This window comes from Planococcus citri, chromosome 2 (genome assembly GCF_950023065.1).
Source record: "Planococcus citri chromosome 2, ihPlaCitr1.1, whole genome shotgun sequence".
In the NCBI taxonomy this organism is placed as follows: domain Eukaryota; kingdom Metazoa; phylum Arthropoda; class Insecta; order Hemiptera; family Pseudococcidae; genus Planococcus; species Planococcus citri.
In genome coordinates this window covers 54,440,869-54,455,742 of record NC_088678.1, presented here as the reverse complement: position 1 = coordinate 54,455,742, position 14,874 = coordinate 54,440,869, and the positions used below count along the sequence as shown (strand labels likewise).

Below are 14,874 nucleotides of genomic sequence, written 5' to 3'. Positions count from 1 at the left end.
CGATCCGAAGCTTTATGGTGTATACAATGAGAACCCGAAAATCAAATCCTTTTCTATGTTAAGAATTAAGTTTTATTTAGAACGAACACGAAGAGCCTCGAGGTACAATATGGTTAAGACCGTCCATCTGGACATTTAGCGGTGAATTTTGCTAACGGTAATCACGCGGGGTTTGTAAAACCTCGAAGGAGGCTTTGCGTAGAAAATATTTCGACGTTTTTCGATAATGGGATTCGAATATATACCCGAGTTCAATAGTCTTAGTCTCAGCACACTAGATCATTCCTTACTCTGGGGATCAAATGCGAAATATTTTCAAACTTTCTTCTCGTTCTCTCTCTCTCTCTTTCTTTCTTTTGTTTAAAGCTTTAGGCGTTACCTGTGCAGACTCGTGCAGACTACCTACCTAACTAGTTATGTATTATATGGGTCTTTTTTCAATACGTTCGTATACTCGTATGTATGGTAGGTAGGTGTAAAGTCTTCTTGAGACGATGCTACAAACTTGGATCATATCTATATTCTTTCTTGGCCAAGTTTTTCTTTTTTTCTTTCTCACTTCAGCTTTGTTTTTAAGGACTCGTGTTAGCGTAATTTCAACTTTTTGAATATATTGTAGTAGGTAGAGCCGGTAGAGGTACCTACGATGAAGTGAACCTCAATTTTTCTCTACACGTTGCGAAATATGAACGATGACTTGAGAATACACGACCTGCTTTTTTTTTGTTGCTATGTTTCGCGTTTTGTATTTCACTCTCGCAAAACGTACCTAATACGTTTGAATGAGTTGAAATATGAAAAACTCAATTGTATAATCTACTAACTCGTTGAATGTCGACAAAATAAACGATTCACGATGTGACATACGTGTTCATTGACCGAGACTTCGCAGCCAACGTATAAGATTCCTTCGCAATTCCATCAGACTCGGGAAGTCTTTGGAGAGATGTTTTGCTCTCTGGAAAAAAGTGTACGAATACGTAATGCAAAAACGAATAAGTGGAATGAATTTTCATCGAAAAAATAAAAATAATAAAACAATAGGAGAAAATAATACATACAATGAACAATGAACATACTTGTTATTTTATAACTTGTTAACTGATAATTTTCAAGACCAATAAATTCAGTTAATTTAGAAATAAATATGCCAAATTTCAGATTCCTATTTGAAAAGTAATATTCCATTCGCCTCCTATTTTTTTTGCACATTGAGAGTGTTTTCAAAAGAAATTCCAAACGAAATGTTGCCGAAATTTAAAAATTCGTGATATTTCAAAAATGAAAATATTCTAAATTATAGAACATAAATACATAATTTAAGCTAGTATCTTCACTAACATTTTCTGAAACGAAATCACATACTTAAGGTAACATTTTCGAATTTGAAATGAATTTTCAACATAACCCCCGAATAAAAAAAAGACATTTTGGTAGGTAACTTTTTCAAAAAATTTTGAATTTCTTTTTAGGTCAAAATTATTCAAATACAATACTTATCAAGGTTACCACATTGAACTTCATGAATTATGGAACATTAAGTACCTATTACTTGGAGAGCAAAAAAAAAAATCAAACACTTTTCATTTCAAAAAAATTCAAAATGACGTACAAATACATATAAAACGAAAGTTGCCTTAGTTTTTTTATTTCCAACAAAAAATTTAAACCATAAAAAATAATTTAGGTACTTCGATTTTTTTCTCAAAACGTATATGTGCGGTGAGGGGGTATGAAAATTAGGGACTTACAATTTCAATTTAACGCCCCCACCCCCGAAAATGTTTTCTGGTATGAGACTCTCCAGCAATCTTCTAGCCAGATGTTCTGGTTTGGAAGTACCAAGCAATGACATCTTTAAACCCCTTTATTCACTCAGTAAATTCTTTCCCGCAGAGATAACACATCTGGAAGTTGATGAAAAAGGTTGAAAATGTGTGTGACATTACAACAACATATCGATGAAATGTTTAAGTAGGTATTAGGATGAAAATTGAACAGTTGGTATATATCTTACTCTTCTGTCGATCTTTGACATACAGTTACAGATACCTACAACTTATCATTCAACTGAAAATCTACATTAGGTGTATTGTAATCTCCTCTTCAGACTCGTCATCTTCACTTTCACTGTTTAACGACGAAGGCTGATGATCAAAATTGAGTTATAATGTGAGATAGGTTCATTACAAGTCACCTCGAAAATATTTGAAAAATGAAATAATCACTAGATCGCTATTTTTTTTCTACAAGTCGAGTGCAATTTCTGCATTTCTTTCTTCTGTCGAGGATGACATTCAGCACAAAACGGAGGTCTTCCTGAAATTGGGCCAACAAAAAAATACTGTTCTCGACCTCAGATCTTTCAATTCCAATGTACCTGAATTAATGTTTGTGGTATTTTTACTCTCCCAACAGTTTGAAAAAAAAATACATTTTGTTCGAAAAGGGTTCATGGTGGTCTCCTGGTCTCTGACTTTTTTTCAATAAAAATTTTAGGAAAATTCGAAAAAAAGTTTTGGGAGGTCTTCAAAAGACCGTGGAAAAACTTTTAGGAATTCGTGTTCAAGATCTACCCTACTAAGCCTTTCCTCGCATGAACATTTTTTCTGGGTACATAATCAATTTATCGAACGACGCGACACGATGGCGAATAGCACAAACCTGACCGTGAGGTGTCTGTGATTTTTGATCGGACAGAAAAGGAATTTGAAAATTTTTTAAGGGGCCATTTCAATTGAAAATTCAAACAGTTGTCGCAGAGGTTTTGATCATCTTAGCGCTTTGAAGTTATTTGTTATTTTGTTCTACCCATACTTCTAACGAACTCAGAAGATATTTTGTTTAAAGTGCAGGAAATAGTGCTGCCACGCTTGATGGTGTGAAAAAATCAAATTAAAAGCTTGTACTTAAATGAAATAAAAATATGAAGGCAATGAGATAAAATTCCGAAAAAATTCTGAAGAATGCTCTTTTCTTGTGGAATAAAAAATATAGGTACCTATTATCAATGAAATGCGATGATGTTCTTCGATATTCTTGAGAAAGTGATTTTTAAAAATTGCGAATAAGTAAGTGCAAAATTATATCCTGAAAAATTTCAAAAAATTTTTTTTCCATTTTGTAAGTAAAAGTATTTGAGTATGGTATTTTGATAAAAAGACGAATGAAGTTTCTTTCTGGCCGAAATAGAGCAAATTTACTAAACATGACATTTCTTAGACGGTAATAAAATATTAAATATACATTACCATTCAAAAACTGTGATTTTTGTTTTAAAACACGAAGAGACGGATCGAAGTCGTGTTATTTGGGGGGGGGGGGGGGGGGAGGTTTATCATGTCATTTTGCCGACAAAAAATTGTGATTTTTCCGACAAAAATCAAAATTTCAACGTGCTGAATACCAGTGGCGTGTACTGAAATCATTGGGGAGAAGGTTATTTTTATTTGTGATGGAGGGGGGAGCAAAACCAGATTTTTGGACATGAAAAATCAGAATTTTAGGTAATTTTCTGAAAACTTTTCAAAAAGAATTATTATTAGGTAATTTATTGAAAAGAAGGTAAATTACTGCTCGAGCAAAGCGAGAGCGATATTTTTTTGAAAAAATTGGTCCAAAAAACGAAAAAAACGGTCATTTTTGTATGTTTTTGAACAGTTAGTGGCTCTATTCCAAGAAAATGAAAAATTCGTACTTTTCAAATCGTTTGAGTACTACGAGTATTTCAGGAATTTTCTTTTTAATTTTTGAGTTCACATCAATTCTAAGGAAGGAATTCTGTTTTTTTGATCTCAATATTTTTCAAATTATCAATCACAGGTTTCGTGAAATTGCTACTTTGAAGGTGGCTCGAGCGAAGCGAGGGCAAAAGCTTTTGAAAATTTGTTATTCGAAAAGTAGAACAATATCAATTTTAATTGAAGAATTCGATTTTTCCGATCTCAACTTTTTAAAAATTTTGTCAATGGTTTCTTGAAATTTTAAGTGGAAATGAATAGAACCAAATTAGCCCGAGCGAAGCGAGGGCAAAAGCTTTTGAAAATTAGTAGTTTCAAGAAGCAAAACAGCAGCCATTTTGATGTGAAAGGTCAGTTCAAGAAATAGAAAACAACATTTTAGCCCGAGCGAAGCGTGGGCTAACGCTTTTTAAAGAATTGAGAATTTTTGAGAATAGTTTGCTGATTTTGTTGGCGAATTAACGATTTGATTTTGCCGACAAATTCCGAATTCCAAATTATTTGGGGGGGGGGGTGTATACCCCCTATACCCTCCCTTAAAGCCGCCTCTGAAAACACGTCCCTCTAATATTTATCAAAAACTTACTTCACGATTACGCTGATGAAAGTAGACTGCGAAAAATTCTTCACCGCTCCCTTGAAATTAAGGGTGAATTTACGATCTAAGGTATTTTCTTTCGCATAATTTCACAAATTTTATTGGTTCAATGTATAAAAAAATTGGCTTACTTACTTTGTTGGTTTTAAGGATGCCTAGCTACCTACTTTGCTAGTTGCTACCCACTGACAGTTGAATATTGAAGAAAAATAAACATTTTGTATTTTTTGGAATTTTTCCAAAAAATGTACCAGGTTTAATATTGTGTTAAATATTTCAATCAGATGCAAAAAAACATGAGTATTTTAATTTCATTAGTTGGCTAAAAAAAAAAAAAAACATTATAAATACCTACATAAGTAGGTATAGTAAAATTTGGTCGAAGTATAAATTAATGGGGCATGGTGGCCTATAGTGATGAGAGTCACTAAATAAAAAAACTACTTACTTGAGCAAAAAATATTTGATCGATGACCGTATCTGAATAAGAGAAATATTTTCTGACTTAATTTTCTTCGAGCCCTATAATTTATGATAGAGCTAGGACATCTTTGATATTCAGGTAAGGCAAACTGATGCATATCTCTGCTTTCTTCCCTGGTCTAAGCAGATTCAATCATATCAATTGATCTGTCCCAGTTTTCGGATCCATGAAATTTTCGGACCTGATCTGATCTACAGATTCAATTATTTCCCTCTCGGATTTTTTTCAATCTTCAAAAATCACTTTTTCAAAAATTTATCAAAAACATTATCGCAGCTCTTCGATATGTCAGTCCGCGTAAAAAATGGGTTATCACATTATTAAGAATTTTTCCAGAATTTCATCAATTACCTTCATAAGTACTTTTATTTCAATAACAGGTTTTGATACGATTTTTTCACACCATTAAAAGTGGTAACGCTGGTTTCGGAAAACGAAAAAAAGCTCGAAGCACCAAGTAAATTATAACCTCTACTACAGGTATTTGAAATTTTCGATTGGTGAGCCATTTAAAAAATTTCAAATGCCCCTCCCGCTTCACACTACTCGTGATTGTTTAAATTATTACCTCCGCTCCTCCACTGCTAAAGTATGAAAAAATTGATCACCCATCACGCAATTTGGGCTTTTTTGTTTTGGAATGGCCCTTTTGTATTTTTTCGTATTTTGTTTGTTTGTTGTTATCGTTTTGGTTATTGTTTTCCGAATACTTGGTACGTAGGTAGTAGGTACCTAATTATCAGATAGAATAATTATAATTATCGATTCAAAAAAAAAGTTGCTTACTTCAAATATTACCAGAGAAAATGGAATTACACAGGTAATATAATCGTTTCAGGAATTCTCAGTAAAAATACTACAATAGGTAGATCGCCTTTGTGGAATGAAAATCAACTTTCCCATTTAAAATTCGACAAGAATTACTTTTTATAATATTTTCTGAACTCTCTGTTCGTAGGCTAAGGCTAACTACATAAGGCAAAAAAGGGCAAGTTGACAATGTTAATATTTAAAGTTATGTGAACGTACTTATATCACGTTGTAATGGACTTGGAAAGTTGAAAAAACCTTCCAATGTACGAATTTTTGAAATCTTTCGACCTTGCTTCGCTCAGGCTAATTTCTATCTCTTTTCTAAACTGAAAATTTTCCATATTTGAAGCTTACTAAAATTTAAAAATAAAAATGATAGAAATCCATATTGTTTTTTCTCGCTGTCAAATTCAACAAAAATGGGTACTTAGCGTAATAATAACAAGTGTTAGGTACAGTCGAAGAAACGAAATGTGGTGATTGGTTGATGGAATTATTATAAAGTATCATATTTCATCGAATTCCTATTTGCTAAAATATTACTCTCCAGTTTCAATTAACAAACAGTCGAACTGTCGAACGATGATGAACAAAATAAAAATAATAATAGGTATTTGTAATGAAAAAAAAAAAAAAAAAAAATTAAAAAGCGTGAAAAACTCGAGTAGGTATCAATGAGTTTGTAAAAACTCGCCAAATCCCAGAATCGTGATGAAAAACACGAACTAAATTTTTGAACCATTAATTTTTTCCATTTTTATCGCATTTTCGCTACTTAATTCTCTTAGTGTTGAGCAGTAAGTGTATAGTTGGCAGTAGGTATTACATGATGGAACTGTACTGTAATACCTACGTTACGTATTTCCATTTTAATGTGGAATTAAATAATGCAAACTCAATCACAAAACAATTGAAAATTACATCAGACACAATTTAAAAAAAAAAAAAAAAAAAAAAAAGCATCCAGTTGAATAACACTATGATGAGGGTAAAAATAAAACGAGGTATGAATTACCTACTTCCAACGAGAGTGACATTCGTTGGTGCATTATTTTAGTATATGTTGCGAGTCCATTGTCGGTCGTTGAACAGCTTTTTGAAGTTGAGAAGTTTATATTAGGTAGAAAATAATACAATTGTCTCATTTCGAATCGCGTAGGCGAACGAAAAAGTATTTCTCACAAGTACGATATGATAGTGATACTTTACACGGTACCTATCTTACTCCTGCCCACGTATATATTTTCAAGCTGGTATTTTCATCCTCGTACAACTCATTAGGGAGAAACTGAGTGAAACTTTTTGAAACTTTTTTCGGTCATCTGTAAAGTTGAAACAATTGACACGAATGAAGAAAGAGTAAAAAAGACCAACCTTACTACTCGTATACCATATGAAACTACAGTTAGTGCCGAAAATATTCGGTTTGAATTTAGCGTCATTGTTTTTCGTTGCCTGCTCGCGTAATTATAACGATCGGTCAAAAGTAATTAGTGATTCTGAAAGCTCAAATCTTCCTCTTTCAGAATCACTATTCACTTTTGCCCGTTTGTGCTTTTAACCGGGAGAAAAATGAATATTCGTAAAACAAGTCAAAAATAGGCGTTCCAAAAATATTCGGTTTCAATAAAAAAACAAAACAAATAATGATACGCTCCGGGAAAAAGTACAATGCGTCGGCAAAGGTCAAGTCGGAGATATTCAAAATACAAATACAGCGCATCTTTACGAACATTTCAAGACAAACCGTGCCCAAAAATGTTGAAAATTGCCGAATTTATTCAACTTAGAAGTTGAAGTATTGAAAAAGTTCATTTCGACATGAAATGACATGTTATCCGGGGTAATTTTTCGCGTAGAATTCGATGCTGCAGTCCAAATTTTTGTAAAACCAACTTGAGTACGCTTATTTTTGAAAAATTGTCTAAAATCTCACCGAAATAAACATGAGAAAATTTTCAGTCTTTTAGTTTTTCGCATATACAGGACGAACTGCACGTCCTACCAAAAATCTGTTACAGTGATCTGAAAGAGAATTAAATTTTCTACAATTTCGTTCATGAAATTTTTTGCTAGGATGCTTTGTTTCAAAACTGTAGATCTTTGAAGTTGGAGCAACTTTAAAAGCTCACCGAAATTGACATGAGAAAATTTTCAGTCTTTTAGTTTTTCGCATATGCCGGACGAACTGTGCGTACCAGCAAAAAGCTGTTACGGTGATCTGAAAGAGAATTGAATTTTCTACAATTTCGTTCATGAAATTTTTTGCTAGGACGCTTCCTTTCATAACTGTAGATCTTTGAAGTTGGAGTAACGAAAAATTGATCTTAAAGTTGATCTTTGTATGAGACCAACTTTTCGTTACTCCAACTTCAAAGATCTACAGTTTTGAAACAAAGCATCCTAGCAAAAAATTTCATGAACGAAATTGTAGAAAATTCAATTCTCTTTCAGATCACCGTAACAGATTTTTGCTGGTACGTACAGTTCGTCCGGCATATGCGAAAAACTAAAAGACTGAAAATTTTATCATGTTCATTTCGGTGAGCTTTTATACAATTTTTCGAGAATAAACGTACTCAAGTTGGTTTTACAAAAACTTAGACTGCAGCATCGAATTCTACGCGAAAAATTACCCCGGGAAACGTGTCATTTCATGTCGAAATGAACTATTTCAACACTTCAACATCAAAGTTGAATAAATTCGGTAATTTTCAACATTTCTGAGCACGGTTTGTCTTGAAATGTGCGTAATGTGTGCCGTATTTGTAGTGTGAATATCTCCGACTTGACCTTTACCGACGTATTGTACTTTTTCCCGGAGCGTATCATTATTTGTTTTGTTTTTTTATTGAAACCGAATATTTTTGGAACGCCTATTTTTGACTTGTTTTACGAATATTCATTTTTCTCCCAGTTAAAAGCACAAACGGGCAAAAGTGAATAGTGATTCTGAAAGAGGAAGATTTGAGCTTTCAGAATCACTAATTACTTTTGACCGATCGTTATAATTACGCGAGCAGGCAACGAAAAACAATGACGCTAAATTCAAACCGAATATTTTCGGCACTAACTGTATATTAAATACGATTTTAAAAGACTTAAAAGAGTGTATTTTTGTTCTGCTCGTTTTACAATCTGGATACTTATTCGTTTGGTATTTTTGTCTGTTTTTTTCTAACAGATGCTGGGAAAAAAGAAACCGGCCAAGAGATGACCAACACCGAGCCAAGAGACGATGTTTGTTGGCCTTTCGTTACTCATGCTACTGATGCGGTACGTGGCTTCCATACCCGAAGACTGGACCGATTGCCCGAGTGTTTGTCAGTGTAAGTGGATATCCGGCAAGAAGACTGCTTTATGCCGAGAGGCAGGTTTCACAATGGTACCGAACACGTTGAACGCCGACATGCAAGTACTCGACATCACCGGTAACTCGATACGTAACTTACCCAAAGATGTATTCCGCGGCGTTGGCCTCATACACCTTCAACGTATATTTCTGAAAAGCGCCGGCGTCTATGAAATCCACAAAGACGCTTTCAAAGAGCTGAAAATCCTAGTCGAGGTCGACCTGTCCGATAATTTCATATCCGTTCTGCATCAAGACACGTTTAGCGGAAACGAACGATTACGAGCGTTGTACATGAACGGTAATCCAATTAGCGAGCTTAAGAGTTCGCAGCTTCCCAATTTACCGCATTTGAAATCGTTGGAATTCCAACATTGTCAAATTAAATGCGTACACAGAGACGCTTTTTTACATCTACCGGCCTTGGAGTCGTTACATTTGAACGATAATAAACTAAATCGATTATCGGAAACGGTATTTTTACCGGTGCCCAAGCTGAAGACCCTAGTGCTCGATGGTAACCCTTGGAAATGCGATTGCGAATTGAGAAATTTCCGTAATTGGCTTCTACAGTCTAAATTATACTCTCATCCGCTGGTCTGCGCCAGTCCGACCATTTCAAAGGGTAAACAATGGGAAGACGTCGATCCGATCGAATTCGCTTGCCCTCCTAATGTCACATCGAACGAAAGCTCCATCCAGGCAGCTCCAGGAGGTAACGTTACGCTAAAATGCAACGTGTACGGTGATCCTGAACCGAACGTTTCTTGGGCATTTAATAGTTACGCTTTGGATAACGATACGTTGATCCAAGACAGCTTCTTCTATATCGAAGAAAAATATAGCACGAATAAGAAAAGCGAAAAATTATCTATCGTTATTCTATACAATATTAGCGATATGAACGCTGGCGAATACACGTGCAAGGGGGTGAACCTTCGGGGCGAATCTGCGGTAAATATTAGTCTAATACTACCCAAAGAAGCTAAAGCTACGACGATGAAAAAGGACGAGAATTGGTTCATGTCTACGGTTTTCATCATAGGTACGGCTGTATCCATCTTGTTCATGCTGATGATTACCATCTTATGCCATATAAGAAGACAAACGTCCAAAAAACGTCGACGAAGAAGCAAACTAAAAGGCAGCGTTAACTTCAGTGATCAAGATAAAAAGCTCCTCGATGTGAGCATAACAACGACAGACAGGCAGACCGGAAGCTGCGAAGGATTCGGTTCTCAACCGGATATGGAAATGATGGAGCAATCCGTGCAAAGCATACCGTTAGAATTACGCGATCAACCGGTCCATATAACCATCGAGAGTCACGCTACAGATCCATCAATATCTGTGTTTCCTCCTCCGCCTGAATTTTCAACTAGTATATTACCCCATGGAACTTTTGGTAATATTTTCATCTCAGTTTCGGTCGGCCAAGAGCCTCCGACCAATATGGACTCGACCAGGTACCCAGATCTGATCGATGTAGCTAGAAAAGGTATTGGTGGGGGTAAGATGAACGTTGGTACGGGCCCGGATCCGATCTCGTATTTCGCCACTTTACCAAGACGAGGTCTGCAGCATCGTCTCAAAGAATCCGATGTACTGGTGAGTCGAGCTGTTGGACCACAGTATGATAATATGGGACCTAGAATAACGGCCGATGGCAGCTCGACTATCTCGTTACCGGAAACCATTTCCACCGAGGAGATACCGACACCGCCGCCACCCCCATCATGTTCACCGTTGACTGTTGATTATATATCGTTGTAATTTTATTATTATTATTATTTTACATTTTCTCGTAAAACATACTCTTGAAAATTTTTCGTGTATATAATTTTTCTCGCCGTGTTTGTAGATGCAAAAATTGTGCATCAGCCATCCACCCCGTTATACATCACTTAATAATGATACGTTCACGTGTACATTTTTCTCCTCGAATAACAGATATTATTATGTACCTTGTATTAGCCGTGTAAAGACATCGTGTACATATATTTTATCGGATCACAACTCGACAGCAATAAATGTACATTTCTTGCGTTATTATAACCATAACTAACCTTCCTCTTTTATTTTTTTCTTGGGTTTATTTTCTGTTCCTTTCGCAAAGCTTCGTCGTGTTTTTTTGTTCGTTTTTTTTTTTTTTTTTTTTTTTTTTGTCGATAATATACTACAGTTGCTTCGTAATTTAGGAGCGTTCGTATAAATAATATAGAAGAGGGCATCGAGGTGTTCTTTTTATAGCTGAGATATTTTTTATTTTTGAAAAAGTGTTTAGGTACCGCTGGTGCAGTTGAGGAAGAGTTGAGTGAAAATCATGCTGGAAAGTCATATTTTTTGCTGTTAATTTTCACTTGACGGTGCCTCGCTTGTTTACAAAAATCCATGTGAAAAAATACTATCAGTTTTTTAAAATTGCTTAGGTACTTGACATTGAATTTTTTCGAAATCACTGGTACACTGGTAACTCTAAGTATTGAATGCAGTTTCTTTGAAATGATGAATTTCAATTTTCAAAGAACTGAAACTGAAATTTCTGGTACATTCGAAGGCCCTTTTCTGATCAACCGAACGTAAGAATTATTACGGTGGTTCGTGGGAAAAAAATTGTCAGAGGATTTCGATAAAATTAGATGAACATCTTTATTTTGAGTTGAGAAGCAGTCAGAAATTTGTTTCGCTTGGAAGTGTTCCTGTAGGGAAGATAAGGGCTCTAAAACAGGAAATTTTCAAGAAATTGTGTTTTTTTTCTCTGTAGCTCTCACCAATCTGTTTTGGAAAAAATGAATCAGTTTCAAAATATAGTACCTACGTATTTGAGGTTATGCGTCAACCTATAGACCATTGCCTTATATGGTCAAAAACCAATAGGTGCTACTTTTAGGATTCTACTGAGCTTACAAATCGTTTATTTTTGAGTAAATTTGTGTTTTGAAAATATTTCCCATTATTAGTTCTCGAATATTACGCATTAATCATGCCAATATTTTAGAAAGATAAATTATTATTTCTGAAACAGGATAAATATTTTGAAATGTAGCGGAACCAATTCTTTCGCCACGGCGGTGGTCAAATTCAAAATCTCGAAAAATTTGATATTTTCATCTATGTATCTTGATTTTTTGGAATTGCTAGTTGTGACCAAAAAAATCGGTGCCAGAGAATTTTAAAATATCTTCCTAGTTATAGAAAAGATAAGTAGGTATCTTCTATGTTTAAAGCAAAATTTACATGTATAAATCTAATATTCATGAGGAAAATGCATTTTTCAAACCACGAATGTACCTTCAACTGCTCTGTAGAATCCTTAAAGTAGGTACCTAGTTTTGAATTTTGCAGAATCTCGAATCACTGTCCTTGGAGTGCAACCATTTTTGCCAAAACAGATTGGGTAAAAGCTTGAGTGAAAACCCACGATTTTTTCAAAAATTGATTTCCTTCTAGGGCTCATATTTCACCTCCCGGGTTCACTTTCTGCACTAAATAAATTTCTGGGTGATGCAAACTTAATATGAAAGTTCCGCCGAATTTGGCCGAAATTCTCCGATTTTTTTTTTTTGCAATTCACCCTGTGGGGGAAACTAATGAGCATTTCAACTGCTGAATAAAAATTATCGTTGAGAAACATGTACATTTTAAACCTCCCTCCCCTTCCATCCCTTTTTGAAATTATTGCTTTGCGAAAAATATCAACAGGTGGCCGAGGACGATGATTTTTCATCTAATACATAATGGGAACTTTCAAAAAATAACAGACGAGAAATTTTCAACAGGAATCAAACGTTCTTATTTCTCAAAATTTTATATTGAAACGTTCAGTGACTTGAAAATCATTTTTCTGTGAAGATCTTCTCTCGATAAAGAATCTCTGTTGTAAGTAATTTTTTTTTCTTAAAATTTTTTTTGATGTCGAATTTTTTGTCTCTTTTACCGGTAAGAATATCTTTGAGTGTCTTTCTTTCTACAATAAAATTAATAAAGATAAACAAACGAACAAATAAGTAAAAAAAAGTAGAAAAAAAAGTACGAATAGGCAATCATACAAAAATGCAATTCTAACTGACTATGTAGAAAACCCTCTTGCAATTAGCGAATCTTGCAACAGTCAAGCCAACTAGTCAGAGTGGACAGTAATAGTTTTGATTTCTCGATTGGAAATGCTGAATTGTCTTCCATATTGTGCTTGAATCCAATACCTCGATAAGTAGATACTAGATATGGCATTGGTGATCTCAACATAAGAACATCATGTTCATTTTGAAATTTATGAATTCTTATGTGTAGTATTTTTTCACATGGAACGTTCCTCAAATTTATCCTATTCCTATCACGAAGCATTTATGTAAGGAAATGAATATACGTAGTTACGTACATAAATTGATAACAATCAAACCAACATGTGATATATCAAATTTTAACCTGTACTAATAGCACCTATAGCGTATGGTATCATACGTCTACGTATGTACTTCATTAGTAAAACGTATAAATTATTCATAAAGCTATCATCCATCTTCACATCAATGCCCTAGTAATGTGCAACCATCATTTTAAAGAATATTTTTTATCAAAATGCATATCTTCTTTGTGTCCTCGAATATCTACACTTGTTCCCTAGATGACGAAGAAGTCCTCGAATCATTTTTCTAAAATTTATAATTTTCGGCTTCTTACGAGGTAATAACTCTTCTGAAATGATTATTTTATTTTATACTTTTATAATAAATACCTACCTACCCAATTGTGTATCCCCTCCCCCCCCCCCGTATTCCATTGACTTTTTTTTCAATTTGATTTTCTTTATTTTCATCTTACGTACCTACCTATTTTTTTTTTTTTTAATTTTATTCAATTCGTTTTATTTTTACGTATTGTAGTCAGATCACATTCAACAGGAAAAAAAATATAACTATTCATTTGAATATGAACTGATCACATAAATTTTTGTAGCTTTACAATTACTACAATGGAAACTTTACAAGAAATTTCTATAAATGTTAACTCGTTGGTTAGTGTAATATATTTCTCAAATATATAAATTGTTCGTTAAAAACGCGTGAATGTAAAACATTTTGTATTTTAAATAAAATATTTTAATTTAGAAAAGTTTATTTTTTTCATCTTGGGTATTTTTTTGCTGGCTTTTAATAACGTTTTCTCGTACTATAGCTTTTTATATGCGCATTGAAATTTCAAAACCTGCAAAACGCCCGAGAAACTCGTACTATTTAATAAACTATCACGATTACACTATAAAAAGCCTTAATAGGTATTTTATTTTTATGATAAGGAATTCAACGCGAACCTATTTCAACCAAATTCACTATTTTCCACATGAAAACAACGTTAAAAACTTGCGACGCGAACCTATAGCTTAATTCCATAGCGAAACATTCGGATAAGCATCAGAATTTTCTCTTTTAATTCTGCTTGGGGAAAAAATGAGAGAAAAAAACGAAACCTTTCAGCGGTATTGGTCCTTTCATGTGAGTATAATGGAAGCTTTGAACGCGTGAGAGATGAATAAACCATGCGTAGGTAACTGAAAATTTGTTTCTCAAATTCTCAATGAAGTTGAATTTTAGCGGTGAAAAAATCGCAAGGAGATAAGTGCGTTTTCAAACTTTCTTGTTAAAAATAAAAGGAGGCGATTCATTACATTGAGGATTATTTTTTTTAGCATTTAAATTGCTTTTACTATGTTGGAATAAAGTTTGTTAATTGAATAAAAACTAGGTAGGTAACTAGATAATCATGAATCAATGGTGTATAGCATATTCCTATGAGGGAGCCTTTTTGGACTCACACTCTGCGAATTGAATGAAACCAAGCCAGATCAAAAGAGAAAGAGAATGTCCTAAAACCCATCGTAACAAAAATT

General features: G+C 34.1%; 1 protein-coding gene across 3 annotated transcripts in view; it reads left to right on the top strand.

Moving 5' to 3' along the window:
• LOC135836479 (immunoglobulin superfamily containing leucine-rich repeat protein-like) overlaps positions 1-11,053 on the top strand; it is a 379,815-nt gene extending 368,762 nt beyond the window's left edge. For all 3 annotated transcript variants that reach the window (XM_065351346.1, XM_065351347.1, XM_065351348.1), the window contains one exon: positions 8,820-11,053. In XM_065351346.1, the coding sequence (XP_065207418.1) occupies positions 8,874-10,760 (1,887 nt within the window). In that variant the 5' untranslated portion in view covers positions 8,820-8,873 and the 3' untranslated portion in view covers positions 10,761-11,053. The remainder of the gene's footprint in view (positions 1-8,819) is intronic.
• The last annotated feature ends 3,821 nt before the right edge of the window (positions 11,054-14,874 follow it).